The sequence below is a fragment of the Chaetodon auriga genome, chromosome 8 (assembly GCF_051107435.1).
Source record: "Chaetodon auriga isolate fChaAug3 chromosome 8, fChaAug3.hap1, whole genome shotgun sequence".
NCBI lineage: Eukaryota > Metazoa > Chordata > Actinopteri > Chaetodontiformes > Chaetodontidae > Chaetodon > Chaetodon auriga.
The window spans coordinates 23873152-23888838 of NC_135081.1; the positions used below are offsets into that span (position 1 = coordinate 23873152).

The 15687-nt window shown below is 40.8% G+C and overlaps 1 protein-coding gene across 1 annotated transcript; it reads right to left on the minus strand.

The window, feature by feature from the left end:
* Positions 1 to 263: 263 nt before the first annotated feature.
* csf3r (colony stimulating factor 3 receptor) lies at positions 264 to 11417 on the minus strand. Its single transcript, XM_076736232.1, has 17 exons — positions 11304 to 11417; positions 8842 to 8930; positions 7635 to 7709; positions 7158 to 7454; positions 5961 to 6093; positions 5637 to 5803; positions 4324 to 4493; positions 4021 to 4171; positions 3650 to 3732; positions 3325 to 3532; positions 3026 to 3214; positions 2709 to 2810; positions 2288 to 2434; positions 2064 to 2204; positions 1871 to 1967; positions 1715 to 1793; positions 264 to 1063 (listed from the first exon to the last, which is right to left on the minus strand). Exons 3-17 carry the CDS (start codon positions 7696 to 7698, stop codon positions 581 to 583), a joined length of 2511 nt encoding a protein of 836 aa, XP_076592347.1. The 5' UTR covers positions 7699 to 7709; positions 8842 to 8930; positions 11304 to 11417; the 3' UTR covers positions 264 to 580.
* Positions 11418 to 15687: the final 4270 nt, after the last annotated feature.

The window sequence follows — 15687 nt, forward strand, 5'->3', positions numbered from 1 at the left end:
TCTAGGCTACACGAACAATCCCAGAACACATCGATAGGATTAACTTCGCTTTTCTGTAAACCGACCTTGATAGTCTTTGTTCTGCATTCTTCGACAGTTTGCCGAAATACGAAGTAATTGCTTCCATTTAAATCACGGAGAACGACATTTTTTGGCAAGCAAAGTAGGTAAATACCAACTTTAGAGGTATATGAAGGTAAATAATCAGTCAGCAGGAGGGTTACAGTTTATTTATTTATTTATTTTTTATTTTATTTTTTGTTAAAAGATACTTTTTTTTTTTAACTGTGTCCCCTTGTCATAAAAAACAAAAATTTTTGAGAAAGTTCACGCATGACCTACATCATCTCAACAATATAAAAATGTTCTTGGTAAAACCTTTATATCCCCAAAAGGTGACATATCTACAAAGTGTGGTACAGACAAAGCATGAACATCATAATCTTTATATATCAGAGTGATTTTAGGATTAAATGTAGCAGCTATCTACAGGTGTTCTAAACTGGATCAAACTCATTACACAAACTCAGATCGACATGAACATCTTGCAGCATTTACTCTTATAATCAGCAAAGCAATTTCAGTCTTTTTCGCTATCATTCATGGCTAATGCTCGTAGAAAAGGAAAGTCGTTCCACAGAACCTCTGGGTCTGGCCCTTCTTCAGTTACACTATCATGGCATGGTCCAAAAAAACATTGTTCTTTCTGCATCCCACTAGTTGCCATATTCTGGTAGCACTTCGGAGTGAAGGATTCCTCAGTCTCCAGGAGTGGCTGTGTGGACTCAGAACGCAGGTAGACATGAGACGCTTTAGCTGTAGGGCTGTTGCATGGACCAGAGAAGATAACAGTAGCATAAGGAACAGAGTCACTGTTTGAACCGGAGTAGCCAGGGATGAATGGTGAACCACAAATGGACTCTCCCAGGTCACTCGTGTCCTCTGCACTGCTTAACCATGGGTCATTGTCCTCTTTGCTTAGCTTCACAGGGAGATCCAGGAAGCTGAGGTGGGACAGGTATATTGGATTGGGCTCCTCACTGTCTGAGGCAAGATATGTATCCTGCAAAAGGCAAATAAATTAGTCATCATCTTTCATTAGTAAGTGACAAAATGTCACGCCTGTACTTTGTCATATCTTAATTAAAGCAGCATTAATGGCTTTTTACCACATGGGGGCAGTGGAACAAGCTGTGAACACTACACTGGCATAAAGTTAGTCATGCAGCAAACAGTTGCTTATATACACATTCCCGCAGCAACATAATCAGTCAATTGGAATCATGTTTGTGCCCATCAAAAGTCGAATATTTCTCTACTGTTAGCTCTGTTTTGGTCTCTAATTCCAAAAGGGGAAGATCTGGCTGTGAAAGCTCCACTACTCCACTGTTCACCAGCTAGCTGCTAACTTGCTAACGTGTTTGCTGCTGTTAAGTGATGGGCAGGTAGCGTATAGAGGATTTATCATAACTCTAAGGTGGAAATTATGCAGAGAAGAGCGCTGAGAATGTACAAAAACAGTAAAGTTATGGGTTATAATAGTAAACGACAAGCTGCAAGATGCTAAAATGCACCATAGAACAGAGGGGAACTCATAACTTTGAGGGATTCGTTGTTGGTCCATTGTTAATATAAAAATGTTGATTATTTCAGCTTTAATGTAAAGGGGGTAATTGCGTGAAAGCATGTTCTTGCACAGGTTAATTTTCTGCACCTGTGTGGACTCTGATGTCCATCTCTTGATGCTGCTATTAGCCGGATCTGGAACAACAGGCCAGAAACGTCCTTTCAGCCTGCAAAAGAAAGGAAAACAGTTTTGAGAATAAATGACATCACAACTTCACAGCTCACAATGTGGCAGTGATCTCACCTTCTTTGGTTGGAGAGACAAGTCATGACTATGAAGATAATCAACACTGACAGTCCAACACCAGACGCAGTTACAATCATCACAACAGAAACACCATCTGAGAAGAGAGAAATGCATATTCTGAATGAAATATCTGCTGTAGGAATACACACTCTCTTGATCTCTCTTTCATGACTCTAGAAATGATACTGACCAAGGGGCTCAATGTCAAAATGAATTGTTGACCCATTCAGGCTTCCACCAAACGTGTTAACCATCATGAAAGCTTTATACACAGACACTGTGTTGAGGTCTTTCAGGACCACCCTCCTCTCTTCTGGGTCAGCATTCACAACTGAAGGAAAAGTCAGACATCAGATATCATCAAGCACATGACAAAAATGTTTCAGAACAGTGAAATGAATGCGTTTAACCCACCATTAATGGGTCCCTTCTCATTCCAGTAGAAGACTTTGTAGCTCTGGATAATTCCGTTCCTTTGGTCTAATGGTATTTCATCCCAGGTAAGCTCAATGTGTGACTGCCAGGTCTTTTTAATTTGTATTTTTGGAACCACGGATGGAGCTTGAAAAGGAAATATCATGATGAGTGATCATAGTGGGCTATTATGCTCATGATTTGAAGCCTTCAACCCAGCAAAATGTTCATCCACAAGAGGGCATTATTCCATCATGTATCAGCACTGCCTGGTGGATTGCACAACATATATATATATATATATATTTTTTTTTTATTCATGTGGCAAACTCTTTTCCCACTTCTTCAAAGTTAAGACAGGCCGGCTCTCACACCTCTGCCTGCTCTTTGTGTGATCCTCTTTGTGTCTTTAGTGACTTACCCTTTTGTCTCGAGTAGGCATTAACAGTCTGAGGAAGGCCTATCCCATCCTTAAACCTAGGATACACAGAGATCCCATAGGGCTTGTAGGGCTCAAAGCTGCCTATTGATGAGAGCGAAGAGGTTAGAATTTATCAGCGCCCATAAGCTCCTAACAGTGTGTACAGGCAGGTTGTGCGCAAGAAAAAGAAGACCTTGCATAAGCGTGAATTCTCATGGTAAAGGATGAGCATCAGATTAGGAAAACCAAATAAAAGGTGAGTAAAATAAGAAGGACATGGATCTGAAAACCTGCAATACAAATACTATAAAACATACCTGTTATAACAAGGCTTGTCTGGTTTCTGTTAGTTATTTCAAACTGGGTGAGCGAGAGGTCTGTGTTTAACAAAGGTCTCCATTCCACCACATAATCAGTCGGACTGGAAGAAACCAGACTTCTCCACTGGACCAGGAGGGATCTGTCATCCCGAGGAATGACTGAGACGTCTGATATCACTGTACGAGCTATAGACGCAGAACACATTGAACACGTCGTGAGAAAAATGTCTTGAACTTTATCGTACCTGAGCCAATTTCTAATCCAGTTCAACGTGGTTTAAGGATGTCACTTTTACCTGTAGGTAGGAAAATCCGAACTTCAGTTGGGGTGGATTTCCCTGCTGCATTTACGGCACTCAGATATACTTTCTTTGCCCTCCTGGGAAGCTGGAAAGTACAATAATTCCCCATTGTAGTACAGACCTTTCCCGTTTCACCTGGCAGTTTTTGCACTGAGACAATGTATGACACATTTTGGCTGTTGGCACGGAATTGTTTTGATGGCTGGAAAAAAAAAGTGAGAATATGTTTTAAAGGAAGACCTCACACACTCAACCAGAGCTATAACAGAAAATACATCAGCTTGTGACAGGTGTCAAGCAGCATGTGTGATGTGTGTACCTTCCAAAACAAGTCTATGTTGAGTTGTTTGTGCATGTGCTCCCCCGATACCTTCATCCACCAGTCTAAGCGTCCGGTGGGAGCTGAAAAGAAAGAGATGGCTGTCAGGTTAGCGGCTCATCAAAAGCCTGCACCTCTCTCCCCATTCTTTAAAAAAATACAACTTTTCTATAGAAGACAGGTCTATGGATTCACTGCCAGAGTGTGTGGCAGAACTCAATACATCAATTCAGCCTGTGCTACAGAGCAAAGCAATGAGAGATGTAGAACATGACATTAGCATATATTGAAAAGACCAGGAAATGGAAGAAGAGGCAATAGATTGGAAAATGTTAGAGTGACTGATTGTGTCACTCTGAATTTAGTCCTACCGCTCTCCAAGGTGAGTCCAGACTGACTGCTGCTCCATTCACTCCACGGACTCTGCTGGTATCTGACTCTTATCTGGGTGAGATACTGAGTCCCATGGAGGAGACGACACTGGTCAACAGGTCTGGTTGGTCTAATGTTGCTCACAGGGATCTAATATATGGGACAGAATGCACAAACCATACAGATGTGACTTCAGGCACGCACATTATGAACTTAAAGCAGGTGATACTACTGTATGGTTGCTTACAGCTACTCTGTCAAAGGTGAAATTTTCAAATCATACTGCAATGAGTTGTACTCACTACTTGTTCAGTCCATTGGCTGCTGTCAACAGTCTTGAGACGGACTTCCAGGTTTAGCTGGAAGCTATGCATCCAGGCCTGGTGCTGAGATAAGCCCCAGCTCAGCTTTAGGCAGCCATACTTTTTAGGCACTGCTTGAACCTTCAGAATTGTTGGTGGGTCAAACTTAGCTGAAATAAAACAAAGCAAAACCCCTGATGTGATTTAGATGTAACTTATCTTTTCTCCTCATAAATCTGTGCAGAAAAAGTTCACCTCTCGTGTATTACCATTACGTTTGTGTCACACAGCTAAGCAGCAGTTTTTTCCCCAAAAAATCAATACCTGGTGATCTTTGAGAAATTCAGAAGGTCATCTAACAACACTTAGAGCTGGTCTCAGGGTATTTACAGAATCCTCAAAGACTATTTTAACTGTGTGGATAAAAAATATTCTGTCTCCTGCATGATAAAAAAAAAGACTTTTAATCCATTTCTGAAGTTGAAACCATATTTTCTAATCCAAGCAAACATGGTGGTTGGATTTGGCAATGTGAAACAACATTGAAAACTTGTATTATGAGGATTTTTTTTTCTTCCAAAATGGATATCTGCAAGAAACAAATGATCCGAGTTGCTGATTTGCAGTGAAACAAGTAGAGAAATGTAATGGTTATGGTTCCCTGACCCGTCCTTAACACGACCATATATTTAGCCTGCTTGATATCTTTCAGACGTCTGTGAGGAATCGGCGAGCTCTTGGCAAGCTCTCAGACTGCATCTTTGAACAGGTCACACATAACAAGCGATCACCAATTTGCAAGCGTCAAGTGGAGGCCGATTTGCCTCTGATGTGGGGGCCTTTTGTTGCTGATCTCCAAAAAACTGTCAGCGAGTGGAAATCAGGCGTACAATCCTGTAGTGTGAACTCGACATATTATTCGACTAGAGGCTAATGTAGCCTTGAGCTGCTAACCTCTAGCGGGGATGAATAGCAGACTACAGAGGTCTGGTAAGATCACTTTGTTCTAACATTTTATTGTAAAGCTTGTAGTTTTCATCATGTGAGGACATTTACTAGACCTCACACAGCTCCCTCTGGAGCCGCAAAAGGGTTCATGCACTTTTTTTTTTCCCACATGTGCGATAATACTTTCCAAGACCTGTAAACAGACTTTGATGTGTAAAATGATGAGTTCCCCTTTAAGGATCGTTCAGGATAGTATAATAATTGTATTAAAAACTGGATAATGCCTGGTAATGTAGGTCACTGCTTTCCCACAATAGAAACAATCAAAGATAACATTCAATAAATACATATTTTCTGTTTTTCACCTGCACTGACAGGTTCCAAAATGAGAGGTACTGAGGTTGCTTCTCCAAGTTCATTCGCCGCCTTTACATATATTTCCATTTCTGAGAACAGGACAAAGCCAGAGCGAGGGATGGTATAGCGGTGGACTCCTGGCTGCAGCTCATAAGCGTGGCTCTCGTTTGCATCCCTGAAATGAGGAAATTATAAAGTGGGAAACACAGTTGTGCAAGCTGGCAGACATATTTAGTAAATGACACTTTAACCAGCCCCGACACCAGATGTTTGCTTTCTGGGAACCGTGTCAGTGTGTTCCTGGTAGATGGTATTTACAGGCAGATTCTTACCATATCTGGGTGTGGAGGGTGTATTTTGTGAGTAGGTGGGTCTCCTGTTGCCCAGGGTCCCAGCTACAGGTCAGGGTGTTGGGGGTGGTGAGGTTTGTCTGACAGCTGAGGTTTTGTGGTGCCTCTGGTGGATCTATAGATGAAACAATAAGCTGATGAGGGTTTTTATGGAGTTGTGAAGGAAAGTGCTCTTCATTCACTTTCTACAAATCAATTTACAAGTTACACAAGTTAGACGTTACACAGGATTCATGCGTCATATGGGAATCAAGTAGGAATGAGTGTATTATTACACAGGGTTTGCTCTATGATTGAAATTTGTATTTATGTTTTTTTTAAATGTATTTCGTGTCATGTGTAATTTGAACTTTTTGTATTTGTATTGAGTGTCCTATTAGTAGTAGTGTTTGTACTGTTAAATATTACCAAGATCTCTTCATTAATGTTTTTTGTACTTGGTCCTTTTATTTTATTTATATTTCTAATTAATATTTGCGGTTTTGGAAATGTAGTTTACTTGATAAATATCTGGGCAAAGAGAGTTTAGAAATGAAAAAGTGCAGCCTCTTTTTGATGTGATCTTTTAATCTTCTGATACAATCATTGCTGCTTTAGTTGTAAACTTCTAAAACAGTGCCTTCTCACTTTTTCCCACTCCACTCTTCTATTTCTGAGACTCCTGACAAAGATACATATTTTAAGGATATTTCACATTATATTCAAAGCATGACAATAAAAACTGTACATTTAATCCAAATCGTGAACGTAGTAACTGCAGGAAGCTTGTGTAGGCTCTGTGAATATAGCTTGTGTTCAGATCTTCACTTTGCCCTGATCTTATAAGATTTCTTTTTGTTTATATCTGAAAAAATGATACAAACTTTAAAAAGAACAACTGCATTTTCTTTTCTTCGCAGAAATGAATGAAATGCTGAGATATAAAGCTACTGTATTAAAAAAGACCCCCAGGCTGTGAACGAGCACTCTGAAACATGTGGGTCTATCCATCCATATATCCATTAAAATGGACAAAACAAAGTTACTAGCAAATCTAAAGTTACTTGTTCAGTGTTGAAGTTTTATTTTTATTATTATTCTTTTAATAAACTTATTTCCCCCCACATGAACTCGTGAAATAAGCAGTTTAATTCGACTGCGAGTGAACAAACATGCACAAGAAGCTGAAATCTCTCTCACATCCGGCTCTGATCTCCACTCCCGCTGCTACTTGAGCAGGAGAGGCCTGGACACAGCAGGTGAGGAAGGCCCTGGTGTGATTGAAGCTCGGTATAACAACCTCGGAAACCGTGGCGCTCTCATTGGCCACGGGGCTGCTGGGGAGAAAGCGATTGCCGAGACGCCACTCTATTTGAACAGCTTGTCCGATGACCAGAGGGCAGCTGTCTCTGATGACACATGTGGCTGTGACAGGCGACCCCAAAGGCACCACGGAGCTGGACGTTTGGACCTTTGCGCATGGCTGCATGACGTCCTCTATCAATGAGAACATGAATTCAAATGTGGCACGGGGAAGAGAATCTTAACTGTAAATGCCGAGTCAGATAAATGATGACTATTGTAAAGAAAAGCGTAGAGTAATAACAATTGTCTTCATAACTGCTAGTTGGGCATTTCCATTTAGATTTGCTATGGCACTCTGAGAGCGACACTCACCATTTCTGGCTCCATTCACAAATGCCACCAGCATGACAATCACGGACACCCATGCCGATATCATGATGATAAAACCTGTTTGGCGACCGAAATGAAATGCATTATTCTTAAATTACAAACTCTCATGACCTATCACAACAATATTTGAGTTGCCGTTCCTTCTGAGAGACATGCCGCATTGTGCGAGGTGAGGTATTGAGAGCGTCTGTCGCTTCAAAAGACATCATCAGCGCTGTATTTCGAGTGTCTGGTATGATGGCCTGATGTGAGCAAGGATGTGATCTCCATAATGCATAACACTTCAAAATGAGCAGACAGCTTGAGAATGAGTCCAGTGCTTCCCGTCTGTGTAAGGTGTTTGCAGAGCATATAGAGAACAAACCCCAAAGACTGACATGTGACACGCTCGTGGATTTGAAAATCCATGACAGCTTGGGTCCACATTTACGCAACATGACTGCACAAAGGATGTCACATTTCAGCCGTGTTGCAATGAAATGTTGGTACTGTACATTTCTGCAAACCTCAGGCCCATTAAATATGTACATCTGATATGGTTCTGCAATAGATATCAAACTTACGTGGTTCAGATTATTGGTACATGCACATGAGCTGAGGAGGGATCTGCTGCTGCTGTGTTTGTGGTAACTAAATCTTGTTTTTTAAGCCCAAACATGACCATTTTCCAACCATAACCAAGTGGCTTTTCTGCCTAAATCTAATGAGCCCTCAACCACAGTGCAAAGTTAAAATGTAAAGAAACGTAAACTTTGGGGGTTTTCTTTAGTTGATTTTTGCAGAAGCGTACAATGCTAACATTTATTCTGATAAGCGGTTTGGACATTTAAAGCTCTGCTGGCTGTTACAACATGAAATTTAGATTCTCTGCAGAGGGAAAATATTTACATTACATTTACTTACACTGTATCTCTCATCTTATATGATTCTAATAGAGGGATAAAACTTCTCCAAGCAGACAAGAAGATTGTAATTCCCAGTTGTTCGAAAGTAACCAGCCTTGTTGGTCATGTATAATAAGCAGAAGAGCTTGTAAGCTCAGCAGATGGGAGCACTCCTCCAGCGTATTCTACTTATGATATTAGGTCAACAACCTGCGTCTTAAATTTGAGGCTCAGTTGGGACCTCACATTGCAAGCACAGGTGTTATGAAAATGGATTTTGAGGAATGAGATTTTGCAACACTCACCATGAGAGGTTAAAATTCACCGAACTCTGGCTCAGAAAGCAACAGCAGGAAGGCACAGACATGCCTCACAGCATTTCTGTCTCTCTGTGCTGTACAGGAGGAAACACAAAGCCGTCATTAGTCTGACATAATGTGCGATGATGAGATGATTGACGGGAAAGTGAAATTTTCCCAAATAAATGGAAAACATGTAGATTTATCATACGCGGCACACCATTTCACATTGGAAAAATTAACATGGAAGTACATGTCATTTTCACTTTCACATGTGAAAGCACATGTGAAACACTATTTCACATCATTTATCAAGCAAAAAACACCACAAATGACATTTTTTTCTGGTTCCCGCTTCTAAAAACTTGAAGACTTCTCGCCTAATGTATTGTAAATTTGACACATTTGGACGTCAGTTTAAATCTTTTCTCCATTTGCAGCTGATTTGGGCATTACAAGGAAGTCTAACAGGTGAAATGAGTCAATTCCAACATTTAAAATGCCATTTCATGTGTGGAAAGAGGTACCATTAATTAACTAACTAACTCATTTTAAACTTGTAAATGGATAAGTAAGTGGATACAAGTAGCAATTCATTATTAAGTGGCGCTAATAATCCCATTGCTACTAGGAGCTCAGAAGAGAGGAAACTCTCATCTGTTATGTGACAGTGCAGCAGATGACTATTACTGATTTCTCCATCGGCAGAAATTCAGACAGACATGGTCACACACACACACACACGCAAACATGTGAACACACAAACACATGCATAAACAGAGCCAGTAACTGAGACCACAGCATTAAGAAACTTCCTGTGGTCTTGCAACACTCGGGCTTGGTGTCCCTGACTAATTCTGGTGAGAAATTGAAGAATCTGAAGCTCATTGTTCCTCAGGCCAAAACATGTTGGCAGCATCAGCATATTTATTGTCAACAGACTTCAGCTTATTCTTCAAAGGCGAAAGGAACAAATTGAGATGATTTCTAATTAGATTTCCATTAATTCCGCTTCCAAGTATTTCTGGTCTGGAGCAGCTCTCTACCGTTGGGCAGAAACGTTATGTCTGGACTGTCAAATTGAGAGCAACCTCATAAGACAAGGAGGTATTAGTTTAATAATTTGTAACTATCACTCAAACTCACAGTCAGATCGCTGCCCTCAGTGTGCAATAACCAGCCATTTGGAGAAGTCTGCTTTAAAGCAGTGTAAAAGAAATGGAATTTCTCCCCGTTTCTTATCAGCTGCGTGCATAAAGGCCTCCATTTTCCCTTCTGCTTTCCTTTTTAGAATTTCTGCTCACTACTAAAAGGTAATTGCCTGTGGCTCTGACAAAAGGCAATCGAGAGAAAGGGAAGGGGCGAGAAGCAGAGATATGCTTCTGAATTTGGAGTGCATTTTGTCAACAAACACAATTTGATATGCTTAAAATAAAGACAGTAAAATAAAACTGGCTGTTTTCAGAGTATCGGCCAATTTTGTTCCTAATGTATCGATGCAAATTTGTTATCTGGACTGCGCCTGAGTGAGTCATGTCATTGTGAGCAGAGAAACATGGTGCCATAGCCGTCGTATGTTTCCTTTCCCGTTGCTGTTGGGGGTTACCAAACGCCCACTTTCAGGATTTGGCAATATCCTTGACAGAGTGCAATGACGAACTTGCCATTATTTCCACCTTTTGGTCCTGTTTCTCACACTCAGCACTGTGCTTTAGATAAGAAAAAGCATTCAAGAAAGACTTTTTTTTATTGCATCTGGATTAATTAACAGTTCCTTCAAGCTCAGAAATAGTGACCGTCAGTGTCAGCAGTTGTAAAAGTCCAAAAAGCAAAAAGGGAGGAAAGCAATCTGTTTCACATCCTCTTTTTTTAATGGATGAGCAGAACATAAACATGTTTTCCATAGCTTTACACGCTAACACTACTTCCATAGCAGTGTCATTATTTGGAGGTATATCACAATGACAAATCTCACAAAATGATAGTCTGCATTAAAATGAAGCTAAAAACAGCACGATAAGTTTTCTATCTCAAAACTCTTGAATCAGTTTTAATCTGACATGTTTTGAGCATTAAACTTCAAGTACATTTACTTTAAAAGGACCGTCTTATTTTAAAATTCCTCTTTATATCCAAAATATTTGAAGATCCTCTATATTTATAGTGTTTCATGTTTGTTAAAAAATCTGCTGGCATTATTAGACAGGAAACTGCAAAGGATGATAAATGGCACAAGTTCAGCTCAGAGCAGCCAAAACAATCTGATTAAGTGAGTGTTTTAAATGAAATTAAGCGGAGCGGCCAGTGAGCTGGATCAAGATGTAACTCCCAGGCCTGAACCTGTGTCGTTCAGACACGAGTTTTGTGAAGTTTCCCTTTTCAATCTGGCACAAGGATCAAAATGAAAGGACCAGCAAATCGCTTGATGTGAAGATAAAGGAGAGCCATCAGAGAGGCTTGCCACTCACCACACAGCAGCTGCAGCAGACCCAGAAAGACGAGAGGCTCTCATCAGCCCTGATAGCACTAGATGAAACAGTGTGGCTCAAAGCAGCTCAGACTGGAGGACATATGTGTGTGTTCGTCAAGCAGCAGCAGCAGCAGCAGCGGAAGCAGCGACGTCCTTGTTTTGAATTTGTGAAACTTCACTATTTTTCAGGAAGAGACACATGACTGGTGGGGCCCAGTTATGGGAAGAAAAGTGGGGTGTTTAAATTCTCGAAAAGAAAAGAGGTGAATAGTTCAGCTAAAAATAACCAAATCTGGAACAAATTCAGTCAGTCCTGACAGGTGATACGTATGATTGTCACACTATATTAGCTTTGTGATTGCTGATGGAGTAATAAGAACAGTTATTAGACCTTGATTAAATGTCAGTCTCTGACTTTCTCTTTGCTTGTATGGGAGCACAGAGGTATTTCAACTTTATTTTATGGTCTTTTCCCACAAGGTGTTAATATGGCGGCTGTCAAATGCCCTACAATATGACTCCAGGGATCTGTCTTGAGGAGTGCAGTAAGTCTGGTTCAGGCTGACCCCTCTGTGTCGAGTGTGACCTTTGAAGTGGCAGATCTGCTGTATCACCAAGACTGCCTCAAATCGCAGTCATCTCCCTCTCTGAGCCTGTCCAAGCCTTTGTCAGCATGGTAATAGAACAAGCTCTTAAATGGGATTGTAAACTGTGCCTTGACCTCCCAAGGGCACTTGAAACTACTTGCCATATCACGTTTATTAGCTTATTAAATTGTAAAATGATTCTCTGGCTGAGGCCTCATTTCAAATGGCGTGCGAGGCGAGCCAGTGAGCTCACCCACTCAACTTTTAATCTAACAGCTGCATCCCCGCTCGGTCACTCCGCCGCCCTCAAAAACATAATGGAAGCTAACTGTTAATCAAGAGGCCGCTGGAGGAGGAATTAAGCGCACGCAGCGGTAGGTTTGTGAATAGGAATCAACAGGAGGAAAGGAAAGCAGGCACTAATTAAAAATACATTAACTGGTTATCATGCGTTGACATATTTTGCTTGATCTTTTTTCCTAATCAGCAGTAATGAACGAAGTGTTCTCCATCCACTGGGTATTACATGCTACGTTTCAGTGAGCAGTAAAATTAGCTGAGGGCCCCGAAGCTAAGTTGAACTGATGAAGCTTTGCTAGGTTTGATTATGGCTCTTGTACTGTACCTAATAGAATGCTGTCTCCTCTTTAGATTCTTATTCACATTAGAGACGTGACTAACCCCAAATTAGTCACTGCTGGAAATATCCTCTCATATCTGTCAACTATTACACAGAGAATTACAGTGGTTAACTGCAATCACAACTGCTGTAATCACAGTTTCTGCTAATCATGGATTCAAATCGAGAAATATTTTAGGCACAGTGCCTTCTGTTGAAACAACGTCATTCTCCACTCAAGTCAAAATCAATATACTATACCAAGGGTTCAACAGTGAAACCACAGATTGAATCTATCGGTTTTCCTTTTTCCACAAATGTCCTGAAAGTGTTGTCAAATATATATAACCTGTCTGCTCAGAGGTCAGAGATATTTATCTGCTATTAAATACTCCTCTCACAGCTGCAATTACTGATGCCAGACCATCTAGAGCCGGACAGGATATTGTTAGTGGCTTTTAGTCCATTATAAGGTGACTAAAACTGGGTCATCACATCAACTAATTTTAATGGAAAACAGCAAAGAGCCACAGCAGCCTGTTGAAAATGGCTCATGTGTGTCAGTCTAGTATAAAAAAGGTGAATTTATCATTATAAGTGTGATGTGAAAGCTTACTCGCATGTGTCAGCGTGAGGTTGGGGTTAAAAATATGACAGACTATTATATTTTCCATTATTATATTTACGTTAAAATGCATCACTTAGTCATAAAATTAATAGATGTGGCTTTTATGTATTTAAAGTGTGTGCAGATTCTGGAAAATAGTACAATTATTTTTCTGGCATTAGACATCACGTGCATCTGTACCAAATTTCAAGGAATTCTGTTCAATAGCAGTCGTATTATTTCACTAAAAAACAAAGACGACCACTTCATGGTGGCACTGGAGGAAACATGAGGGAATAGCTGCGGTTGTCTGTTCAGTAGCTGTTTCAGCTTGGACCAAAATGGTGGACCAACCGACCGACTGAATTTATGCAGACTTCTGAAAGTGTATGTGCTCTGTAGTGACAGTTCAGATATGTGCTGTACAATCTGCCCACATTATCAAAACTCCCAGATGGAGCGACCATATGTCCTCAAAGTGGCAATGTGGAAGGTGCATGTGCTTTACTTTCTGTTCTGTCATCACTGTTGCAATCATTGCATGTGAAAGGATGCTGTTTACATATGTACTGAACAAAGTATCCTGCCATATGCTCTCAATTCACACAAATCTAATGTCTTTATTGCAGTGTGCCTGCATCATTTAAACTAGTCCTTGTGGTCTTTGGCACACAATATTGATTCGGTTATAATCACAAGTATCTGTCATATTTAACATTCGCACTAGATGTTGCTTTAGTGTGATTATGTACATCTGAGCTGCTGTACGCCAGAGAGCGTGGCCTCTCACACGCCGGCTGTTTCCACCATGAGGCTTGGTCGAGCGAGACAGTGAGACACTGAGAGAGGGAGGGAGGGAGGGAGGAGAGGGTCAGACGAGCTCTGACTCACGCTCCTGCTCCTTACATGCACCCAATCCACTCCTATCTAGTACCTGTCACACGCTGGCTGCAAAATGGAATTGACTATTGATTTCCCCCTTACCACAGGTCAGTTGTGCTGGCAGGCTATAGTGGGCTCACTGAGAGCCTCGTATGGGACAACAAGTGGAGAGGAACATGAGGAGGAAACACACATTACAAAACACACACAACCACAAGAGAGAAAATACACATTCTTATTAACTACTTTTCTCTGGGATTGGGTAAAACACTGAGGACATGGCAGAGCTTTGGTAAAATGGTGATGGGATTTGTTTTGTGAGGCAGAAAAAGTTAAATAAACAAGGGCGTGAAAGATATAAGATTTGTGAGACAGTGCAAAATAATGTCTGTCTGTGAGACATCAGCACAGGTTGATTGTGGACAGCTTTGCTGAATTTTGCCACCTTTAAGTGATTCATTTGAACGACCTTCAGCGGCACGAAGAAATGAAAGCGCGCAGTGTTTCACAGGAATAAGGCAGAGAGGAGAGATGAGAGAAAACTGAAAAGTCAATCCAATTGCAGCTGACACAAATGTTTTCATCATTTAGTGACCTGTAAGATTTAACTCCAGACCCACTGGAGGGTCCCAAGCCCCAGGCTGGGAACCACTGAAAGAGAAGGCTATGAAATAAGCAGTTTTGTGAAACAGAAAAAAGATGATTATTTCTGGAAAGAGATCAGATGACATGCAGAAAATGCAGCATCAGGCTGGACCAGATGAGCAGGCGGGGCGCCCCTAAACAGGTATTTATTAAGCCTTTACTTTTAGGAAGCGGGCCTCACCAAACTGTGGCAATTTAGTTTACTTCGGATACACGCCTCTGTATTTTGACATCATCAGACGGTGAAAATTACCACTGATACTTTCAAAACACACAACAGATTTTCAAAGTGACAAAAGCACTTTCCTACCTCTCAGAAGAAGTTCATCAGGGTTGTGAGTTGGGTGTGAGCCCAAGGGTACATGTTGGCAAACAGCTCGGGCGGCTGTTCTCGAAGGACACAGCAGTACAAAACTTATAGTGGTATGTAATATTTACACCCACAAAGACCACCGCTGAAGTCTTGGGGATAGTGTTGCTGACCTTTACTTGCTGAGAATACCAACATGTGTACCTCTTCTTTTTGGTGATGTGATGCCAGGAATTGTATTTGTGTGAATTTAATATGTTATAATTTGTATTGATTTATTTTTGAGATGTTTGACTTTAGTGATTATTTATTATCTATATAAGTATTTATATTGCTGGTTTACTGGTAATAAGATGCTGTAATTTCAAGTCTTCTCTCTTGTAAAATCATGATGTCAAATATAACTAAAAATTCCAACAAACGCTTGAAGCATCACCACAGAAAGGTTTGCAAAGCAGTCTCTGCTCTGAATTACCATGCACTAATAAAGCATGCATGTGTTGTTTGTGTGTACATGGATCACCTTTATAATGCTCATGTCCAAATATGAAACTTTACAGACTACTCCTAAACTACTACAGACATTTAGCCCATTTGTGCCAAAACACTTGTAAAACTTTGCAGCCTAAAGCCGACGACATGAGCAGCACGACAAGCTCCATTGACGGCTAAGTTGAGGGGCACGACTTCCTCTGCAGGCTCTATAAAGCTTTACTGTGTGTTGGTCTGTGG

Excerpts from the sequence above, each read along its gene's own strand:
- csf3r (XM_076736232.1), bottom strand. The coding sequence starts at position 7,698 with ATGATATCGGCATGGGTGTCCGTGATTGTCATGCTGGTGGCATTTGTG. Across the intron at positions 2,435-2,708 it reads TGCCTACTCGAGACAAAAGG|CTCCATCCGTGGTTCCAAAA; the intron begins GTAAGTCACTAA and ends TTCCTTTTCAAG. Across the intron at positions 2,205-2,287 it reads TGAGAAGGGACCCATTAATG|TTGTGAATGCTGACCCAGAA; the intron begins GTGGGTTAAACG and ends CTTTTCCTTCAG.